At 42.6% G+C, this 21,979-nt stretch overlaps 2 protein-coding genes across 7 annotated transcripts in view; both read left to right on the forward strand.

The window, feature by feature from the left end:
* PCBD2 (pterin-4 alpha-carbinolamine dehydratase 2) overlaps positions 1 to 15,071 on the forward strand; it is a 61,636-nt gene extending 46,565 nt beyond the window's left edge. For all 6 annotated transcript variants that reach the window (XM_059698415.1, XM_059698414.1, XM_059698419.1 and 3 more), the window contains 2 exons: positions 13,564 to 13,644; positions 14,823 to 15,071. In XM_059698415.1, the coding sequence (XP_059554398.1) occupies positions 13,564 to 13,644; positions 14,823 to 14,918 (177 nt within the window). In that variant the 3' untranslated portion in view covers positions 14,919 to 15,071. The remainder of the gene's footprint in view (positions 1 to 13,563; positions 13,645 to 14,822) is intronic.
* Positions 15,072 to 15,209: 138 nt separating this feature from the next.
* The window catches only part of CATSPER3 (cation channel sperm associated 3), a 36,671-nt gene continuing 29,901 nt past the window's right edge, over positions 15,210 to 21,979 (forward strand). The window contains exons 1-2 of the mRNA XM_059698421.1: positions 15,210 to 17,606; positions 18,380 to 20,526. Coding sequence (XP_059554404.1) covers positions 20,438 to 20,526 — 89 coding nt within the window. The 5' untranslated portion in view covers positions 15,210 to 17,606; positions 18,380 to 20,437. The remainder of the gene's footprint in view (positions 17,607 to 18,379; positions 20,527 to 21,979) is intronic.

The following is a 21,979-nucleotide window of genomic DNA, read 5'->3' on the forward strand; positions in this document are numbered from 1 at the left end:
GAGCCACACTGGCCAGGACTGTTAATATTTTTATTATTGAACTAGAAGCCCATTGCACGAAGATTCACGCAATAGGCCTTCCTTCCCCTGGCTGCTGGCACCGGTTTTCCTCCAGCACCAGGGACCCAGGCCTTTGGTCTGGCCGCAGTGAGGCTTGGCTTCTCTGCTGTGGCCTCAGCAAGGCTTGGCTTCTCCGCTGTGGCCGCAACGAGGCTTGGCTTCTCGGCTGTGGCCGCAGTGGAGAAGCCAAGCCTCTTCAGTCTTCAGTCTTCAGTCTTCCCTCTGGCCGGAGCCTTCAGTCTTCGCTCCGCGCCTGCGTATGCAAATTAACTGCCATCTTTGTTGGGTTAATTTGCATAGTTGCTCTGATTGGCTGGTGGGCGTAGAGGAGTGACACCAGTTTGCATGTTTCCCTTTTATTAGTGTAGATGTTGTCAGTACTATTTCTACTTTTTGGAATTTATTGCGATTTTTTTGTGTGGGCTAATATATGTTCACGTTCTATAGATGGATATTATCCATCATATGGATATTTGATGGATATTTTAAAAGCTATATTCTTTCTTTCTGTCAGGTGGGGATATAACAAGAAGTTGGCTGTATGCAATCTGGAAGAGGGTTCTCACCAGCACCTACCCATGATCATATACCCTTTTCTTAGACTTTCAGTTTTCAGTACTCTGAATCCTTCAATGAATTTGCTAATTACTCAATGAAGTTGAAAAGGAAAGGATGATGATGGTGCACAATGCTAGTGACTTGCTGATCAAACCGCTGGCAAATTAGGCTTCACCAAACTATATATAGGCCTGTTTTGTGAGCTCCAATAAGTATGTACCATGTAACTAAGATAATCTACCAGAACTAAATGTAGTCACTTGACCAAATATCTAACCCTTTTAGGACTAAGAACACAACATTCAGTGGTTATTTTATCTGGAATGTCATAACAAACAGTTTGAATCCAGGATATGAAAGTAGCAAGTTATGAGAAGAAAGAGCAGACTAGTAGAAGTGCTCCCATTGTCTGGTATCATTAATCAAGTTGACATGGGCATTTTTTGAGTGATTGGAATTCAAGCAAAGTCAGTTCTCTGGCTATTCTGGATTCCATTTTGTTCATCCGAAGTCTCATTAACAAAAATACTTAATTGGAAAAGTATATAGCCCTGGCTGGTTGGCTCGGTTGGAGCATCGTCCTGTACTCTGAAAGGTTGTGGGTTTGATACCCGGTTGGGGCACATGCTGGAGGCAACTGATCAATGTTTGTCTCTCACATTGATGTTTCTCTCCCCCTTTCTCTCTTTCTAAAATCAATAAGCATGTCCTCAGGTGAGGATTAAAAATAAGAGCGAGAGAGTATATAATGGAGAGAAAAATCTTTAAAATCAGTATGAAAATAATTACTTGTTAAGTATGAAAGTATAGTATGAAAATAATTACTTGTTAAGTAACATGAAAATTATTACATAATCCTATCTAATAATAGAGAAACATGGTAATTAACCGTAACTTCGCTACCCTTCCCATTGGCTAATCAACGAGATATGCAAATTAACTGCCAACCAAGATGGCGGCCAGCAGCCAGGCAGCTGAAGCGAACAGGAGGTTTGCTTGCTCCAGTGATGGAAGTAGCCAAGGTTCCCCGCCTGCCGCTGCCAGCCTCTGAGCTGCACTCTAAGAAACAATGTTGCAATTATAGAAGCTAAAAAACCCCCAGAAACATGCTTTAAGCCAGCCGGGCCTCAGAGCTGGAGTTGCAACAGTGTTTCAATTATAGAAGGTAAATAAATCCCAGATACCTGCTTTCAGCAGCCGAGGTCTCAGAGCTGGAGCCGAGTCTCAGAGCTAAAGCCAGCTCTCAGTTCCAGTGACAGCCATAGAAGGTAAATCCCAGAATAAAAAAAAAAAGAAAAAAAGGAGAGGTTGGGAGCTTCAGTCACCCGCCAGCCTGAAAACTGCCCTTAGCCCCTCACCCAGACTGGCCAGGCACCCCAGTGGGGACCCCCACCCTGAAGGGGGTGTGACAAGCTGCAAACAGCCATCATCCCCTCACCCAGGCTGGCCAGGCACCCAAGTGGGACCCCCACCCTGATCCGGGACACCCTTCAGGGCAAACCAGCCGGCCCCCGCCCATGCACCAGGCCTCCATCCTATATAGTAAAAGGGTAATATGCAAACTGACCCTAACAGCAGAAGGACTGGGAATGACCGGTCACCATGACACACACTGACCACCAGGGGGCAGACGCTCAATGCAGGTGCTGCCCTCTGGTGGTCAGGGCGCTCTCACATGGGAGGAGCTCTGCTCAGCCACAAGCCAGGCTGATGGCTGCCAATACAGCGGTGGTGGTGGCAGCCTCTTCTGCCTCCTCAGCGGTGCTAAGGATGTCTGACTGCAGTTTAGGCCTGCTCCCCGCTGGCAAGTGGACATCCCCTGAGGGCTGCTAGGCTGCCAGAGGGATGTCTGATTGCCATCTTAGGCCCAATCCCCTGGGGAGCAGGCCTAAGCCAGCAGGTGGTCATCCCTGGAGGGGTCCCAGACTGCGAGAGGGCACAGGCCAGGCTGAGGGCTCCCCCGAGTGCACAAATTTTTGTGCACCGGGCCTCTAGTTCTATATAATAAAAGGGCAATATGCAAATTGACCCTAATGACGGAACGACCAGGAACGACTAGTCGCTATGACGTGCACTGACCACCAGGGGGAAGACACTCAATGCAGGAGCTGCCCCCTGGTGGTTAGTGTGCTTTCACAGGGGGTGCTTTGCTCAGCCACAAGCCAAGCTGACCGATGCAAGCGCAGCGGCAGTAGCGGGAGCCTCTCCTGCCTCCTCAGCAGCGCTAAGGATGTCCAACTACAGCTTAGGCCTGCTCCCCGGGGACTGGGCCTAAGCTGGCAGGCGGACATCCCCCGAGGGCTCCCAGGCTGCCAGAGGGATGTCTGACTGCCAGCTTAGGCCTGATCCCCTGGGGAGTGGGCCTAAGCTGGCAGGTGGACATCTCCCCAAGGGCTCCCGGGCTGCCAGAGGGATGTCTCACTGCCAGCTTAGTCCTGGTCCCTTGGGGAGCAGGTGGACATCCCCCGAGGGGTACCAGGCTGTGAGAGGGCACAGGCTGGGCTGAGAGACCCTCCCCCCAGCACCCGAGTGCATGCATTTTGTGCACTGGGCCTCTAGTACTGAATAAAGTTTCCTAAAATCTTGATAAGCATTGCTCATCTGACTTCTATTTTGAAGTTACTGTGTGGAAGAATGACGGACAGATGATCTAAACTAATAAAAGAGAAAAATGGTAATTGGCGTATGACGATACCCTTTTCATTGGCTAATCAGGGCTATATGCAAATTAACTGCCAACTATGATTGGCAGTTAACTGCCAACTAAGATTGGCAGTTAACTGCCAACAAGATGGCGGTTAATTTGCATATGTAGGCACAATGCAGGGAGGCGAAAGGGAAAGCAGGAAGAAGCCCCCTGCCACTGACAGTGATCGGAAACCCAGGGGGTAGCTAAGAGCTGTGGGGCAGGGCAAAGGTGGCCCTGGGGCCGCCTTTGCCCTGCCCCCCAGCCATGATCGGAGAATCAGGTGCCTTTTCCGCCCTGGCCAGTGATAGCAGGAAGTAGGGGTGGAGCCAGCGATGGGAGCTGGGCACGGTCGAAGCTGGCAGTCCCGGGAGCTACGGGTCCCTTGCCTGGGCCTAAAGCGGAGCCCACGATCGCGGGGCCGCTGCAGCTGCGGGTCCCCGCTGCCCGAGCCAGACGCCTCAGCTAGAGGTGTTAGGCCTGGGCAGGGGCGGAGCCTGCAACCGCGGGGAGCTGGGGGTCCCCTGCCCAGGCCTGACACCTCTGCCAGAGGCCTCAGGCCTGGTCAAGGGGCCGATCTGGTGATTGATCGGAGGGTGATGAGGGTCAACTCCTCTGGCTGAGGCATCAGGCCTGGGCGGGGGGCGGAGCCGGGGATTGGGGGGATATGATGGTCCCCTTGCCCAGGCCTGAAGCCTGGGTCAGAGGTGTCAGGCTTGGGCGGGGGGTGGAGCTAGCAATCAGAGGGAGATGGGGGTCCCCTGCCCAGGCGTGATTCCTGGGCCAGAGGCCTCAGGCCTGGGCGGGGGCCAGAGCCAGTGATTGGGGGGAGATGGGGGTCCCCTGTCCAAGCCTGACACCTCTGGCGGAGGCGTCAGGCCTGGGCAAGGGGCCGATCAGGTGATCAGAGGGTGATGGGGGTCTACGCCTCTGGCTGAGGCATCAGGCCTGGGCAAGGGGCAGAGCCAGCAATCGGAGGGGTCTGGGGGTCCCCTGCCCAGGCCTGATGCCTGGGCCAGAGGCATCAGGACTGGGCTGGGGGCAGAACCAGTGATGGGGGAAATGAAGGTCCCCTGCCCAGGCCTGACACCTCTGTCAGAGGCGTCAGGCCTGGGCAAGGGGCCGATCCTGCGATTGGAGGGTGATGGGGGTCAACGCCTGAGGGCTCCCAGTATGTGAGAGGGGGCAGGCTGGGCTGAGGGACACCACACACACACACACACACACACACACACACACGGTGCACGAATTCCGTGCACCGGGCCCCTAGTGTAAAAATAAAAAGCTATAAAGTTGTAGAGTTTAAAATATATCAATTAGTTCTACCTTTTAAACTATGTGTTTTTAAGTAGTCCATATCCTTACTTTTGTTTGCTTAATCTGCCATGGATTAAGAGATGTGAATTAAAGTATCTAACTACACATGTTTCTATTTATCCTATATTTCTGTAATTTCTGCCTCATTGATTTTTTAAAGAAAAAGAACTGCTGTACTTTATTTTTATTTGTTATTATTATTATTTTATTGATCTCAGAGAGAGGAAGCATCTATCGGTTGCCTTTCACACGTGCCTGGACCAAGGATAGAACCTGTAACCTGGGTATGTGCCCTGCCTAGGAATTGAACCCTTCACCTTATGCTGTACAGGAGGATGCTCCAAACAACTGAACCATATGACCAGGGCCTGCCTCTTGATTTTTGATGCTATTTGTAGTATAGATATTCACAATTATTCAATCTTCATTGTAGATATACTTTATAACTATAAATTACCCTTATGATTTCTTAAAACATTTTTTTCCACTTTTTCCTGTGTCCTTTTATTTTTAGTGGTTGAGGTTTGCTTTGAGATGCATTGTAAAGTTTTCTTTTAATTGGTTGGGTTTAGGTTTTTTAGTTTATTGATTGGAAAGATGTTTGGTCTTAGAAAACCAATAAACTTTTTCCTCCCATAATTTAAATCATAATATGAATTGTGTTTTCTTTGCTTCATTTTAATTATGTTTTTCTTTACTTAATTGTGAATGTTTTTATTTTTGTTTTGGTTCTTGGATACTATTATACCTATAATTTTACATGGCAAATTTAATCCTCTATTTCTTTAGATGGCATTTAGATAACATTTCTTTATATAGTGGTCTCCCACTAAGCAATATCAGAATTATACTTCTAGTTTCCCTTCACCAGATCATTTTAGTTCATATTATTTTTAGTACTTATATTTCATACCTTTAAATATACATACGTCTGTAACAATTGATCTCAGCTTTCAAGATTTTTAAAACTTTCATCTACCTTATTTCTTCCCCATTTTCCTTCAACCCTTTTAATAGTTTATTAACTTGCATTTCATTCTGTGTCTATAACCCCCACAATTGTTTTAAATATATTTCTAGAGCTGAGTGAATTTATTGCCCACTGCCAATACATTTGGTATGGTTTCTCTATTCATCTCTTAGTTATTTATATTTCATCCTTTTTAAATAAAAGTTTCCTCAAGAAGGATGAATGGGAATTATTCCCTGAATTACTGCATTAAAAAATTTTTTTAAAATATATTTTATTGATTTTTTTACAGAGAGGAAGGGAGAGGGATAGAGAGTTAGAAACATCGATGAGCGAGAAACATCGATCAGCTGCCTCCTGCACACCCCCCACTGGGGATGTGCCCGCAGCCAAGGTACATGCCCTTGACCGGAATCGAACCTGGGACGCTTCAGTCCGCAGGCCGACGCTCTATCCACTGAGCCAAACTGGTTACAGCTGCATTAAAAATTTTATGTCTCTTGCATTAATTTTAAACACTTCAATTTAGCTAGGTATAAATATTTTTTTGCACTTTCGTTTCCTAAAATCTTGATAAGCATTGCTCATCTGACTTCTATTTTGAAGTTACTGTGTGGAAGGTTGAAGTCAATCAGATTCTTTTTATCCTTAGAGGTTAATTGATCTTTTTTTTTTTTTTCTTCAAAGGATTTTTTTCTTCTTCTTCTTTAATGGTTGTATATAATGGTTGAATTCTTACCATCTATAGATTAAAATCTCTTATTTCTGGAAAATTTTCTTGACTTACATTTCTAATTTTTCTGGGAATTTTGGTTCTCTTATAATAATTGTCTATATATTAAATTTACTTTGTTTTCTAGATTTTTGAATTCTTATAAACTGTTATTGATTTCTACTTTATTTTGCCCATTTTTTCAGTCCTATTCTGTAAATTCTTACTGGATAATTAGTGATGTCTCTTCTGCCTTGGGCTGTTTTCAGCTTCTTTTTTAAAAAATAATTTTTTATTTTTTGATTACAGTTGATATACAATATTATATTAGTTTCAGGTGTATAACATAGTGATTAGAACTTTATGGAATGGTTTTAGAGAGCCTGTACTTTTAGCTAGTTCAGGGCCTTTAGATTCCAACTGGCATCCTGGTAATAAGTAGCAAGGACGGTAAAAAATCTTAGCAAGAAGGGACAGATGCTGTTCACCATCTGCTAAGCTTGCTGTTGAGTCATATTCTTTCTTTATTATGTTTCAGATAATCAGAATTCTCCTATGAGGTTTTGCTTTTCTTCTCTCCTACCCACTCATTCTTTTACAGAAATTCTTTAATTTGGATGTGTATTGTTCAGGATGTTTTTAATTAGTGGATTTAAAATAAATATTTTGGGGATTATTTGGTTTCGTTATATGGAAGAAGGGTTATGGAATAGCCTCCTTGTTCCAAGAGTAGTTTGTGTTCTTTCCCTAAGCAAGAATTAGGAGTAAATCTTGTGTAAATGGTTTATTAGGAGTAAATCTTATGTAAATGGTTTTGTGATATTTTATTAAATGCAAATATTAGATGATGGTTGAGGGAATTATATAAAGCTTAGGAAAATACAAAGTTAGAGGGTCTTTGGATGAGCCTCCCTTTTTACATTGTTTATGGGTGTTCTGTTTTAAGTCATATCTGTGATGAAATAGATTTTGCTAGTATGCTTACTTGTAGTCCAAGATTTGAGGAGCACTTCTGACTGACCATGTTAAAATCATCCATTTGATCCATTTGGCGCTTGGGAAAAGGTAAGGGATTCTAAGTATCACTTTGGACCTTTTAGGATAACATGGTTCAAAGAAACTGTGGCCACAGGGGTTTAAGGAGTTGCGCAGTGACTGACTGTCCATCTCACTTGTTGTCATTAAGCTGTTTTCCCCAGTAAATTTTTTTTTTTAAATTTTTCTATTTATTTTTTTAATTTTTTTTAAATTAAATCTTTATTGTTCAGATTATTACAGTTGTTCCTCTTTTTTCCCCCCATAGCTCCCCTCCACCCGATTCCCACCGCACCCTCTGCCCTTACCCCCACCACCCACTGTTCTCATCCATAGGTGTACAATTTTTGTGCAGTCTCTTCCCACACCCCCAATTCCCCTCCCCTCCCCCGAGAATAGTCAGTCCACTCCCTTTCTATGCCCCTGATTTTATTAAATTCACCAGTGTATTCTGTTCATCAGATTATTTATTCACTTGATTTTTAGATTCACTTGTTGATAGATGTGTATTTGTTATTCATAATTTGTATCTTTACCTTTTTCTTCTTCTTTCTCTTCTTTTTTTAAAATATTTTTATTTTTTCTTTAATTAAATCTTTATTGTTCAGATTATTACATTTGTTCCTCTTTTTTCCCCCCACAACTCCCCTCTACCCAGTTCCCACCCCACCCTCCTCCCTTACTCCCCACCCACTGTCCTCATTCATAGGTGTGTGGTTTTTGTCCAGTCTCTTCCTGCATCCCCCTCACCCCTTCCCCCCCCCAAGAATAGCCAGTCCATTCCCTTTCTATGTCCCTGATTCTATTATAATCACCAGTTCATTCTGTTCATCAGATTATGTATTCCCTTGATTTTTAGATTCACTTGTTGATAGATGTGTATTTGTTGTTCATAATTTGTATCTTTACCTTTTTCTTCTTCCTCTTCTTAAAGGATACCTTTCAGCATTTCATATAATACAGGTTTGGTGGTGATGAACTCCTTTAGCTTTTCCTTATCTGTGAAGCTCTTTATCTGACTTCAATTCTGAATGATAGCTTTGCTGGATAAAGTAATCTTGGTTGTAGGTTCTTGGCATTCATCACTTTGAATATTTCTTGCCACTCCCTTCTGGCCTGCATAGTTTCTGTTGAGAAATCAGCTGACAGTCGTATGGGTACTCCCTTGTAGGTAACTGATTGTTTTTCTCTTGCTGCTTTTAAGATTCTCTCTTTGTCTTTTGCCCTTGGCATTTTAATTATGATGTGTCTTGGTGTGGTCCTCTTTGGATTCCTTTTGTTTGGGGTTCTCTGCGCTTCCTAGACTTGTAAGTCTATTTCTTTCACCAGGTAGGGGAAGTTTTCTGTCATTATTTCTTCAAATAGGTTTTCAATATCTTGCTCTCTCTCGTCTTCTGGCACCCCCATAATTCAGATGTTGGTACACTTGAAGTTGTCCCAGAGGCTCCTTACACTATCTTCATATTTTTGGATTCTTTTTCCTTTTTGTTTTTCTGGTTGGGTGATTTTTGCTTCTTCGTATTTCAAATCTTTGACTTGATTCTTGTGATCCTCTAGTCTGTTGTTGGAACTCTGCATAATATCCTTTATTTTAGTCAGTGTATGCTTAATTTCTAGTTGGTCCTTTTTCATAACCTCGAGGGTCTCACTAGATTTCTTGAGGGTCTCATTACATTTATCGGCGGTCTCACTAGATTTCTTGAGGGCCTCACTAAATTTATCGGTGGTTTCTAGAAAATTCTTGAAAAAGCTTAAAAGTGTGGTTTTGAACTCTATATCCAATAGTTTGCTTTTATCCATTCCTGTCATTTGTGACTTGTTTCTTTGTCTCCGCATTTTTTATGCTTTCCTGTGTTGATAGAGTGGCTTTCTGTGTTAGGTGTCCTATAGGGCCCAGTGGCTCAGCCTCCCCAATTAACTGAGGTGGACACTCTTGGTGCACCCCTTTGTGGGCTTTGTGCACAGTCTTGTTGTAGTTAAGCCTTGCTTGTTGTAGGTATCACTGGGAGGAGTTGACCTCCAGGCCCATTGGCTGTGAGAATCAGCTGTGTCTACAGTGGGAGAACTTCTGTGCTGGAAACACCCTTATGGGACAGGACTTGCTTAGCGGGGCTTTGGTGCTCACTGAGTCTGCCCCGTGAATGTGTCCCTTATGGATCTGAGGAGTTGTAATCTGGATGGTTCCACTCTGACCACTGGGTACACTGGCTCTTGGATCTCTAAGGAGGTGCTAACTTAGCCTCTGCCTGAGGCTACCCAGCAGGAGCTATGGAGAGATTCCTCTTCTTTGTTTGGGGTTTGGAGGTGCCTAGATGAGGCCCAGCTATGAAGCAATGCAAGCTGCTGTGGGGCCTTGGGCCTTCTTTTGTTAGTTCTGGGTCTCTCTGACCCAGCTGCAGTTTGTTAGGTAATTTTCAGGTTACAAAGGGCCAGGCCTTTCATATGCAAAAGCCTCTGTGCACAGCTTGGGTGGGGCGGGGTCTCGGGATCAACAGAGCAGAGCAAGCAGTTATGGCTGCTCCCCAGTCCTACCCTAAGAGGCCCTGGGTCTCAGTGTCCCCGGTAATCGCTGTAAGCACCTCTGAGAGAAAGCCGCCCTCGAGTTCTGCCTGACGCCAGGCAGTCCAGTTTCTCCCTGTATGAGTCAGGGTCCCCAGAGACTCACCTGGAACTGCAGTTCAGAGCAGTTGGGGGCTTGAGACTCCCTCCCGATTGAAAAAGACAACTGTGTCCTCAGCTGCCAGCCCTTTCCACGTGCGCCGCGTCCTCAACTGCCAGCCTTTTCCACGTGTGCCGCGTCCTCAGCCGCCAGCTCTTTCCACGTGCACTGCGTACTGAGCTGCCAGCCCTTTCCACGTGCACCGCGTCCTCAGCCGCTAGCCCTTTCCATGTGTGCCGTGTCCTCAGTTGCCAGCCCTTTCGGCGTGTGCCTCTGTACCTCTACACTTTACTTCTGCACCTCCTCTGAGTCTCAGTATGCTTTTCTCTTTCCTTCTAGTTGTAGAATTTCCACTCAGCCAGCCTTCCTGTGGTTCTGGATGATGTCCGTTTTGTCTTTTAGTTGTATTTTTGAAGTGGTTGTGCAAGGCAGCAATTTCCGGTATTTACCTATGCTGCCATCTTGGTTTCTCTCCCAGTAAATGTTCATCATAGTGTTACCCTACAGTATATTATCTATTGTCAGGTATATGTGTATCAATCTCTAGTCCTGGCACATGGAAAAAGGAAAAGGCTATTCTTCTGGGAGACAGCAACTGGAATCTTAGATTCTCAGGGCTTGGGAAGGCTTGTCATTCATCATTATGTTTTGTTAAGTTTGGCCAGAAGCAGCAGTGGTAGCAGTATGTGCCATTATTGACCTTTTACTCTGTGCCTAGTGCTGTGCCAAGTGCATTGATATCCCCTGTCTTATTTTTTGTTAGAATGATAACATGAACTTTTAAAAAAATTTAATTGTTTTATTGATTAAGTTATTGCATATGTGTCCTTATCCCCACATTACCCCCCATTACCCCCCCCCCCCACTCAGATAACATGAGCTTTTTATTATTATCCCCATTTTACTGATGAGAAAACTAAGGCTTAGAGGTAAATTGCATGGCAGTTAAGTAGTAGAGTTGGGATTTGAATCCAGAACTCACTAGCTCAAAAGCACATATCCTTAATGACTATATTACTGTCTCTCAGAGGTGGTTAATCTTGTAAGTATTCTAAAGCTAAACAAGAATAAGGCATTATAGGCAAACAGTAAAAATTCTCATGCATCATTTAATACAAGTTAACTCTGTGTTTGAATAATTAAAACTGACTTTCATATTTGACTTGTCCCTTCCCCTCACATAGTCTAGAAAATCAGATTACAGTATTCTTCTTTATCTGTGGACAATACATTCCAGGACCCCTATGGATGCCTAAAACTGTAGAGAGTACTGAACCATATATATATACACACACACACACACACACACACACACACACACACACACACTATGTTTTTCCTATACATACATATCTCTGATAAAGTTTAATTTATAACTTAGGCACAGTAAGAGATTAACAGCAATAACTAATAATAAAATAGAACGATTATAACAATCCTATATAATAAGAGCCTAATATGCAAATTGACTGAATGACAGAACGACTGGCAGAACAACTGGTCGCTTTGATGTGCACTGACCACCAGGGGGCAGATGCTCAATGTAGGAGCTCCCCCCAGCCCACAGGCGCCAGGCCAGCCAAGGTGGGTGCCAGTGGGGTTCCGCGATCACCTCACTGGTCACCTCACAGAGAGAGGTGACCGGCAGCAGTGGTGGGGGGCGGGGCCGGCAAGCAGGCAGTGCCAGGCTGGCCAAGGCGGGTGCCAGTGGGCACCCGCCAGATCACCCTGCTGTCGCCTCACAGATTGGCCTTTAGGGACCCTACCCGTGCATGAATTTCGTGTACCAGGCCTCTAGTATATTATAATAAAAGTTATGTGACTGTGGTCTCTTTCTCTTTGATGACTGATCTGATAACCGAGACAGCTACTAAGTGACTAATGGGCGGGTAGTGTATACAGTGTGGATATGCTGGACAAAGGGATGATTCATGTCCTGGGCAGGATGAGGGGGACAGTGCAAGGTTTCATCACACTACTGAGAACAGTGCACAATTTAAAACTTATGAATTGTTTATTTCTGTAATTTTCCATTTAATATTTTCAGACTGTGGTTGACCACTGTAATTGAAACTATGGAAAGCGAAACTGTGCATGGGGTGGGGAGAATTGTTGGAATAAGAAGGGGTAGAGAGGGAATAGTACTTTCCCACTGATAATTCCATACTTGGTTAAGTGGGTTTTGCTTGAATTTCCTTCCTTTAGGCCTTAAATGTCAAAATGGAAATTTATCCTGAATAAAGTGACTTCTGAGATAGGAACTATTATGAATGAAATTATTTAAAATGGCATCTTCCATATTTCTCACTTTTAACTTGGAAATGCGCTCTTTTGTCTTTTGGTAATCCAAAAACAGTGCAACTAACATCAGATTGGTTTTTCTGGATGGGGTAATGAAGTTAAATATTTATTTCTGTGGCTGTAATGGGGACTGCTCTGTGAATTCCACTGTACCTTAGTGATTAATGTGACCTTACCTGAGTCTTACCAAGTATTTTTGCCTTCTGGGCACAATAGAGACAGACTCTGCTATTGTTTGCAATTCACCTCATAAAAATTTGAAAGCAGGAAAAAAAGTCCCCCCCTCCTCTCTCCCCCGCTCAGGACAGGTTTGCATTCTGCTTTTTTTTTAAAAAAAAAATGTATATTTTTTCATTGATTTTAGAGAGGAGGGAAGAGAGAAAGAGGGATAGAAACATCAATGATGAGAGAGAATCATTGATTGGCTGCCTCCACACGCTCCACACTGGGGATCAAGTCCACAACCCAGGCATGTGCTCTAACTGGGAATTGAACCATGACCTTCTGGTTCATAGGTCGTTGCTCAACCACTGAGCCATGCTGGTCTGGGCTGCCTTCTGCTTTTTAAAATTAAGTTTGCACTTTCCCTGTGGTATGAAGACAGAGCCCTCCACCTGTGGCTGGGTCTGCAGCCCTCTGCCAAAAGCTGGGGCACTTTCTGCTTGAATTGCCAATGCTGGGCAGCGGCAAGAAGACCTCCAGCAGGCAAGCCAAACTTTTGTTTCATTCTGGATGTCAATAAAAAGAGTTTCACCCCCTCCTGACCTGCCTGAGAGACAGAATAGGGAAGTTGTTCATTTCTGTCAGTGCTTCGGGTTTAAGACACACTCAAAAGACATTCTTCCATAGTCCTGAGGTTGATACCTTGTTAACAGCCCAGTCACTAAAAACAGAAGAGCAGTGCTGCCAGAAAAGTGGCTCCTAAGAGTTGGGGTCCAGGGCACTGGTTAAAGGGAAATTATTCCCGGGCTATTTTGGAGAGTCTAGTCCTGAGGACAATTAAACAGTCCAGACAGGTCACTGGGTGAGACCAATTTCCTGCTTTGTTTATTTGAGCCTGATTGTTTTCACCATCGAGCAGCAGGTCATGGTCCTGCTACACTGTTACCCAGCTCTGCCGAGAGCAGTCCCTTTCATATTTGGTTTCTCCAGGCTTCCCTCAGGACCCTAGCCATGTCTTTATCTGGTTGGATTGCTCTGGGGTCTCTCTCAGGTCCAGGGCAGAGGGCAGTGCCAGTAATCACTTTCGACTTCATCTTATGCAGGCCTTTGGCTTTATGTCTCGAGTTGCTCTACAAGCAGAGAAGATGAATCATCACCCGGAATGGTTCAATGCCTATAACAAGGTAATGAAATTGCCTTATTTTGGGATCACCTGAATTATGGAGTTTAGGAAACCTCTTTCTTCCTTGTCTTCCTGTACAGCTAAATGTCATTGTGTTTAGGAAAGTATTCTTTTTTTTTTTCTCAGAACCCCTGTGTATTATTGCAATTTAGTAACTAATTTTCAGATCTGCTCAAGAGAACCGTGACTAAGCCCTTTATTTTCATGTTTGTCTTCTGTTGAAACTAATATGAAAGTTGGGCCATATTAGGCTCCTGAATTAAACTTGAATATCAGCCATGCAGATAAAATGTTAAACCCTATTAAGGTAAATTATTGAAAAAATCAGAAGTAAATATCTCGAGGTAAATTTGCTCAAAAGCTGTTCTTTAAATAATAACTATTTATTAAATGCTGTTTCTGCAGTGGAAACTGACCTTCTTAAGACAAACAGCAGACTGAAAAGATTTCATCAATTAATTTTAAAGGGGCATAGTGAGAAGAATACCCCTCAAAAAGTGTCCTTGCCTATGGTCATACCATTTAGAATTTATCTAGTTTTTTCTGGGGTTCTTTTTTCTCTTTGAAAGTCCTCTTTAAATAAAGAGAAAATTTCATATTTTTGTGATTTATTGGAATAATTGAGAGCATGTAGGTACCAGGATACACTTTTCTTTCATGGTTGCCTCTCCTAGCCCATAACTTTGCTTTTGCCTTTTCATTGATTTGCAAAGAAGCAAGAGTCTATTCTTTCATCCCACACCCACCTCACTTTCCTAATTTGGAAATGGGCTTTTTTAATGTTGCAAAGGTATTACCCTTGATAGCTTGGTTTTTCTCAACGTCCTGAAAATAGTGGGTATAATTAAAGTAATGGGAGTTCAAATGAAATCTCAGTCTCTCTCTCTCTCTCTCTTTTTTTTTTTCAAGAGACAAAATTTGAGATTCTGGCAGCTGAATTGCCCGTCATATGAGAGAACCTTCTCATCCCCGGGCAGCTGCTGGGGCCAGCCTGAAGCTGACTGTGCCCCTGGAGTTTACTGGGTTTGGAAATGTCCTATTTACTCATGTTTTCTAAACAATTTACTCTGACCAGTTCTTAAATATGAATGTTGCATAATAGATTGATTTCTGAACCATGAAAGCAGAATACCACAAATCGCAGGTCAGGGTTTTAAAAACTACTTCTTTCTTTCTTAGGTCCAGATAACTCTCACCTCGCACGACTGTGGTCAACTGACCAAAAGAGACGTGAAACTGGCCAAGTTTATTGAAAAAGCAGCTGCTGCTTTGTGATTTCTTTCAAAATGCTTGTAAAATCTTATACACATCTTAGGTGTAATGTACTTTGAGGGTGATTTACATGAACAAATTAAGCTGAAAATTTAGTTCACCTTTCTACCACATTTTGTAAAATCATTGCTTAAATACAAAATGATTTAAATTTGAGCCTGAGGTATTTTTCATTATATCTAAGTCACATATATAAGGCACACCAACCGAGGTAATTGTATTAATAATACAGTATTGAAAAAGAGAAGTATCATTTTTAAAGACCAGAAATTGGGATGGAGGAGCATTCATACATTTTATAACCTGGAAATTCAAGTGATTATGTTGACTTTACAAATGCATTGTGTTAGAGAATAGTTGTAAGGTAGAAAAAGAATGATACACTCTGTAGGTAAAGGGTTGTAACCATCTGTAACAATTCTTATGAAGTTAAAATTGATTCTTTAGCTGCTATTATTAATTAGATTTACAAAGTCACAAAAATTGGGTGAGCTGTCTTGTATTTTATTCTTACTTTTCAGGCAGGCAGTTGAAGGAAGAGGACAAGTGTTTTGTCCATAGCTTCCAGAACCTCTGACCTCTGAACTGAAGGTTCATAGCCGTTGAGCTAGAAATTACTTGGGTATTATCCAGTAATGAACTCTATTTACTCCTTGTTTTACTGACAGGAGTAAAATGGAATATAAAGTAATCTATTATTTAAAAATTGCAATAAGCATTCTTTGAAGGAACTCAGAAATGTACTTATTAATGAGCTTAGAATGTAGATTAAAAGAATGTATACCTATATATTCATCCAAGGAACACGTGTCAATCTCTCGAAGCATTATTGTGGGAGGATTTAATAGGAATCATCTTTGAAACCCACCTCACTTTAGAGGCCAGAAAATTCACTCTGCATTACAACAAGCAAACCTTCCCCTCCCCACCCTTCCCCAGCCTCCAATTTGAGAAACTCAATAGGAACATGACAAGGAGGCTGAGCTCTCTGAAGCTAATTCCTGGCTGGTTCTGTTGGCCTGGGAGAGGCAGGCACAGTTTGCCCTGTGGATATGGAGTGTGCAAGGAAGGGAGAAAAAGAAGGCCACCCAGACTCTGTGCTGCCGGGTTCCCAGAGCCTGGGTGCTAGAACTTATGCTTCTTAAAATTCTTTAGAGGAAAAGGCAAAGCTGTGTGTTTTTATAAACTCTTATTTATAGATTTTGAGGAACTTTTATGTTTTATTACCAAATATTTTAGTTCAGTACTTCAATTTTTTTACATGAGTTTTTAAACATGAAAAAATATTTTAAGAGTGAATAATACTGCCTAATGTATGGTGATGGGAGAAGATTTGACTTTGGGTCAAATCTTTGGGTGGTGGGCACGCAATGCAATATACAGAACTTGTAACATAGAAACCCACATGACTGTATTAACTAATGTTACCCCAGTAAATTTAATTTTTAAAAAGTGAATAGTAAATTGAACCCTTATGTACTGATCATGTAGATTTAGCAATTACCAATATTTTGCCCCAGATACTTCATATAATCCCTCATTTCCTTCTTCTTTGCTAAAGTATTTCCCTGATAGCATTTCATTTTGCCCCCACATCCTTCAGTGAATATCTCTAGAAAATAGGGTAATTTTCTTATATTAACCAGAATGCCATTATCACACCTAACAATAAACCATGATTTCTTGGTATTACCTAATACCCGGGCAAAATCAATTGCCCTGAAGGTAAAAAATGTGGTTGGACAGTAATTTTGTTCTAATCAGGATCCACATGAAGTCCACCCACCACATCTGGTTGTGTTTTCTTAATCTTTCAGTCTAGAGCAGTGGTTCTCAACCTTCCTAATGCCGCGACCCTTTAATACAGTTCCTCGTGTTGTGGTGACCCCCAACCATAAAATGATTTTCGTTGCTACTTCATAACTGTAATTTTGCTACTTTTATGAATCGTAATGTAAATATCTGATATGCAGGATGTATTTTCATTGTTACAAACTGAACATAAAGCATAGTGATTAATCACAAAAACAATATGTAATTATATATGTATTTTCCGATGGTCTTAGGCGACCCCTGTGAAAGGGTCGTTCAAACCCCAAAGGGATCGCGACCCACAGGTTGAGAACCGCTGATCTAGAGCAAGAAAATTCCCCTCTGTTTTCCCCTCCCCCCTTCCCCATGTCATTGACTATTGCAAAAACGGGGTCAGGGATCCTGTAGAATATTCCACCTTCTGGATTTGTTTGTTCTCTTGTGCTATAATTTAACTTGTTTCACTGTACCCTGAATGGAAACCTTTTCCTATTTTGAATGTAAGTCTGAGAGGCTAAACTCAGTGGCTGTTAACATACACCTATATAGCACACTAGAGAAAGCAGGATATGGCTCATAATTGCAATGGTGAAGACTTGAGAATGCAGCTACTAATTAGCATCTACATGGAGGATTGACATAAGGTTCATGTTAAGGGTATCACATCTGCTTGAACTCACAAACTTATACTATAGAGAATCAAAGGTCCTACAATAAGTCTATGGAAATACTCATTGTAGTAAATTGTAACAGAATGAATCCCCAGACTTGCTTCAAGTAACTGACATTTCAACTTGAAAGGACATTGCCAAGGTTGGAGGCCCCCAAGTTTCCTTCTGTTCCAAATCTTGGTGTGATGGCACTGGTGTCTCTGATGTGGTAAGTTTTGGTTTTCTTCCATTTTCTTTCTAAATGATCACTAGAATAGAGAAGAGTTAAATAGATATGACCTATGACCCCTTCAATGTAACAAACCAGGGCCAGCCTGAAATGAACCTTCTTTTCATAATGGTTACTTTCTGACATTAAAAAGATTTAGGAAATATTTGGATACATAGACTAGACATGGTTTTTATGTCTTTGTTCTAGACAAAAAGCAGCAGCATGTATATTTTTTTAACACAAACCTGAACTTTATTATTAAAGTACTAGAGGCCTGGTGCATGAAATTCATGCACGGGGGGAGGGGGGCGCGTTTCAGCCCAGATGTGCCCTCTCGCATTCCAGGACCCCTCGCTCCTTACTGCTCACCTGCTTGCTGCTCCTTTCTGCTCAGCTTGATTAGCGCTGCCGTGGAGGTGAGAGAGGCTCCTGCCACCACTGCTGCACTCACCAGCCGTGAGCCTGGGTTCTGCGGGAGTGCACTGACCACCGGGGGCAGCTCCTGTGTTGTTTGCCCCCTGGTGGTCAGGGCGCATCATGGTGACCGGTTGTTCCACTGTTCATTCCACCTTTTGGTCGATTTGCTATTAGGGTTGTATTATATAGGATTGGGGCTCCTAGTGTTGGCATGAAGCAGTCTTTATACTGTCTAATTTAGCATTCAAAAATATACTGGTTGAACTCTGTAACTTCCAGTTTTGTAAAGTTTCCTATAGAGCAGCAAGAGCTGAAATAGAGCTTGACTTTAATATGTGAGATTTGTGTTTCAGTGGCAGATACCGGGACGAGTAAAGGAATGCCTCTTGGCCAAAAGACTTGAGTCACCAAGCTGCCATGCCTGCTAACTGCTGACTTTCCCTGCTGTGTGAAGCTGAGGTGGTGCTGCCCACGTCGGGCAGAGTGTGAGTTGCCGCTGAAGGGCAGAAGAGGCCCCCCTTCGGCTTCTCATCCCAGGATGCCCACGTGTCCATGAGAAGGTCTGGGTGATTTCAGTGAACCCAGATAAGCTTGTCACCTCTGACTCCGTTCACCAGCTGGAGTTCCAGTCCCAGGTGACATGTCTTCATCAGTGACGTCAGAGCCACATTTAGCTGTGGATGCCGAGGAAATCCCTCAGCAGAGATTTTCTGATGGAAGCAGTGCACTAAGGACAACCGGGCCCTTCTCTGCTACTCTCAGAGGGCCATCACTCCTCACCCCTCCAGGCATCATGAGGAATTCTTTACATTCTTATTCTCTTCTTCATTTCTCCATGGCTCTGGTGCTGAAAAAAGGAAGGCATAAAAGTGTACAGCTGGGGTTCCTGGAGATGGAATTCCACTATGCTCAGCTACTTGAGTGAGCCTAGGATCCTTGGTGCCATTCATTTGTATATTCATATAGCACACACTCACTGAGGGCTATCTATATGCCCCCAATGGGATTTGGCACATTGATGTATTGGGGCAGGTGGAGACAGACCTGATTCAGTCTCTGAGCAACTGCTCTAGGAATCCACTGTGGGGATGTTAGGCTGGAGCCCAGAAGGCATTAGGGGGCATATGACCAAAGGAGGCAGTAAGAGGTATAGAAGGAGCTGATTCCTGAGGGAGAGAGTGTAAACTGTAAAGATGAGACTAAAGTTTGAATCTTGGGACATTAATCAAAGTGAGTCTTAAAACTTGATTGTTGCTGATTTTTTGTTGTTTTGTTCATCTTCACCTAAGGATATTTTTTCACTGATCTTTTAAAGTGTAAAAGAGGGAAAGGCAGAGAGAAACATTGATGTGAGAGAAACACATTGATTGGTTGCCTCCCGCACATGCTCCAACCAGGGTCCGGACAAGGTACATGACCATGACTGGAATTGAACCCGGGACCCTTTGGTCTGCAGGCTGATGCTCTGTTCACTGAGCCAAACTGACTAGGGCTGACTGTTGATGATTTTAAGCGGAAAAATTGAGTAAATAGGATGGGTTGCCTACAAGAGTACTTTTCTACAAGGAATGGTCATATATACTTGTTTTAGAATACCCGGGACAGCGGAGGTGGTGGGTGGTCACCTCCTTTTCTTGTGGCCCAAGAACTTAGGTTTCCAGGAATTTGACTCATTGAGCCACTGAAGATTTAATACAATAGGGCTACCCAGATCCCTTTGTCTTGATTTGCTTTAAAAACCAAAGATGATAGGAGAAGGCAAGCAAGGGAAATATATTAATCCCAAGAATTGAACAGAGCAAAAAATTCTGTTGCTCTTGTACCTCAAACATCTCCCCATGGGCTCATCCCTTACACTCTAGTCTAGATGGTTCATATGCGTACATTCCATGCCCCCACTTAGCGTCTGTTTCTTATGTTCTAGCTCCAAACCTATCAAAACCTTTCCTTGCCCTTCCAGGTGTTTCCAGTGCTGTGCACTTGCTCTTAGAACCCCTTGCTTTCCACTCGTCTATAACCCCTACTTATTGGAACATAGTACTAAGAACCTTAGTCTGTCAGATCAGAGTACTTGGTGAAGAAGAAGAGGTTTTCATCTGGCCTATCTCCGGCTCCCAGTTTTAGCCTGGAACTTCACAGTTGCAGTGTGCTCACAACTGTTTTTGCTGAACTGAGGTGCACAGTCTCCTTGGGAAGAGAGGATCTGTGCATAGATCGTCTGGGGAGCTTGCCCCTGCAGGGGCCTGTGGACTAGTCATGTATTAGAATGCCCAAGAATGACCTCATAAAGCAAAGATTCTCCTCGTGGATCCTTCTCTGAGGTCGTTGGAATCTAGATGCCGAGGAAATCCCTAAGCAGAGATTTCCTGTTAGACGACAAAAGCGAGGAATAAAAATTGAACATTGGGAAAATGTCTCGACATCATACCCGCCCAAGGATCATTCCCAGTACCCTGTTGGATAATGCATCGATGTTCTGGGAAAGAATCAGGACATTTCAGTAAATATTCTCTATTTCTATTGCTTATTAAGAAATGTGCAGTAGCAGTGGTAGCAGGGTGCCAGTGCTATCAGCCTTTCCCCACAGGCACTCATCCATTTCTTAGATTGAGATGCACGTCCTCGATAACCTGGTTTCTCTGGTGAGGTATTATGAAGGCTCAGCCAAACATTTTACTTCGTTGGCTTTAGTATCACGACTGGCTGGTTGGGTCAAATATTCAGTCATGCTCTTATTTGGCCTGTAGACTAAATGAGTAGTTTGACTTCATTTTGTCTTTTTTTTGTTAACTACTGTGTTAGATAATTTGAATGCCTTTTTTTTTTGGATAATTGACCCTATCTCAAATCAAATAAATTGAATATCTTGTTTTTATACAATATAAAAGTATATACATTCTGTATTTTTTTTTTTTTTTACTGTGTGAGAATGTGTTCATTTGTTATATTTAATGGAAAAAAAGTTACACTCTTAGAGAAAAATTGCAAAGCACAGGTAAATATAAACAAACAGGAATAAGAATCACCTCCAATCTCACCACTATCAACATTTTGGCATATTTCCTGCCAAGTTTTCTTCTACTCATTTTTGTACAGTTGTGATAATTTTGAGTAGAGAATTTTATATCTTATTTTGTTTTCGTGTTAAATTTTTTTTATTGATTTGAGAGAGAGAGGGAGAGGGAGGGAGGAGAGAGAGAGAGAGAGAGAGAGAGAGAGAGAGAGAGAGAGAGAGAGATGGAATCGTCTTGTTGTTTTACTTATTTATGCATTCATTGGTTGAATCTTGTATGTGCCCTGACCGGGGATCAAACCTGCAACCTTGGTGTATTGGGACAACACTCTAACCAATTGAGCTACCCAGCAAGGGCTGTTTTTGTGTTTTGCTACCCAATGGATCATAAACATTTTTCTAAACCATGAAAAATGGATAGACATATTTTAGTATCTGTATAATATTTCCTGAGATGGATGTGCTATGATTTACTTAACCAGTTCTTTTTGTTAGACTTTTAAATCATGTCTAAGTTCTCACTACTGTGAGTAATGCTGGGATAAACACACTTGGCCCCCGTCACTGTTTGTATTCTCTTGTCAGATTGTATTCTTTTGGGGTAGATTCCTTGGGTCAAAGGATAGGAACAGTTCTAAGGCTTTCCAGAAAAGTATGAATTTACATTTCCCCTGGCAGTTTATGAGAATGCTCCAACACACTATACTCTTGCCAGCATTAAATATTATCATGTTTAAGACTTTGCTAATTTTATAAACAAAAAGAATGGTTTTACTTATTTTCCATCTCCCTGATTAGTAGTGCTGCTGAACATTTTGGGGAAAGTTTATTGGCATTTGTATTTTCATTGATTTGTAAGCACCGGTCTGGGTGATTATTTGATTATTACCTGTTTTCCTTACTAGACTGACAGTATTTAGTTTTGCTCATTTTATACCTC

This window comes from Myotis daubentonii, chromosome 5 (assembly GCF_963259705.1).
Source record: "Myotis daubentonii chromosome 5, mMyoDau2.1, whole genome shotgun sequence".
Lineage (NCBI taxonomy): Eukaryota > Metazoa > Chordata > Mammalia > Chiroptera > Vespertilionidae > Myotis > Myotis daubentonii.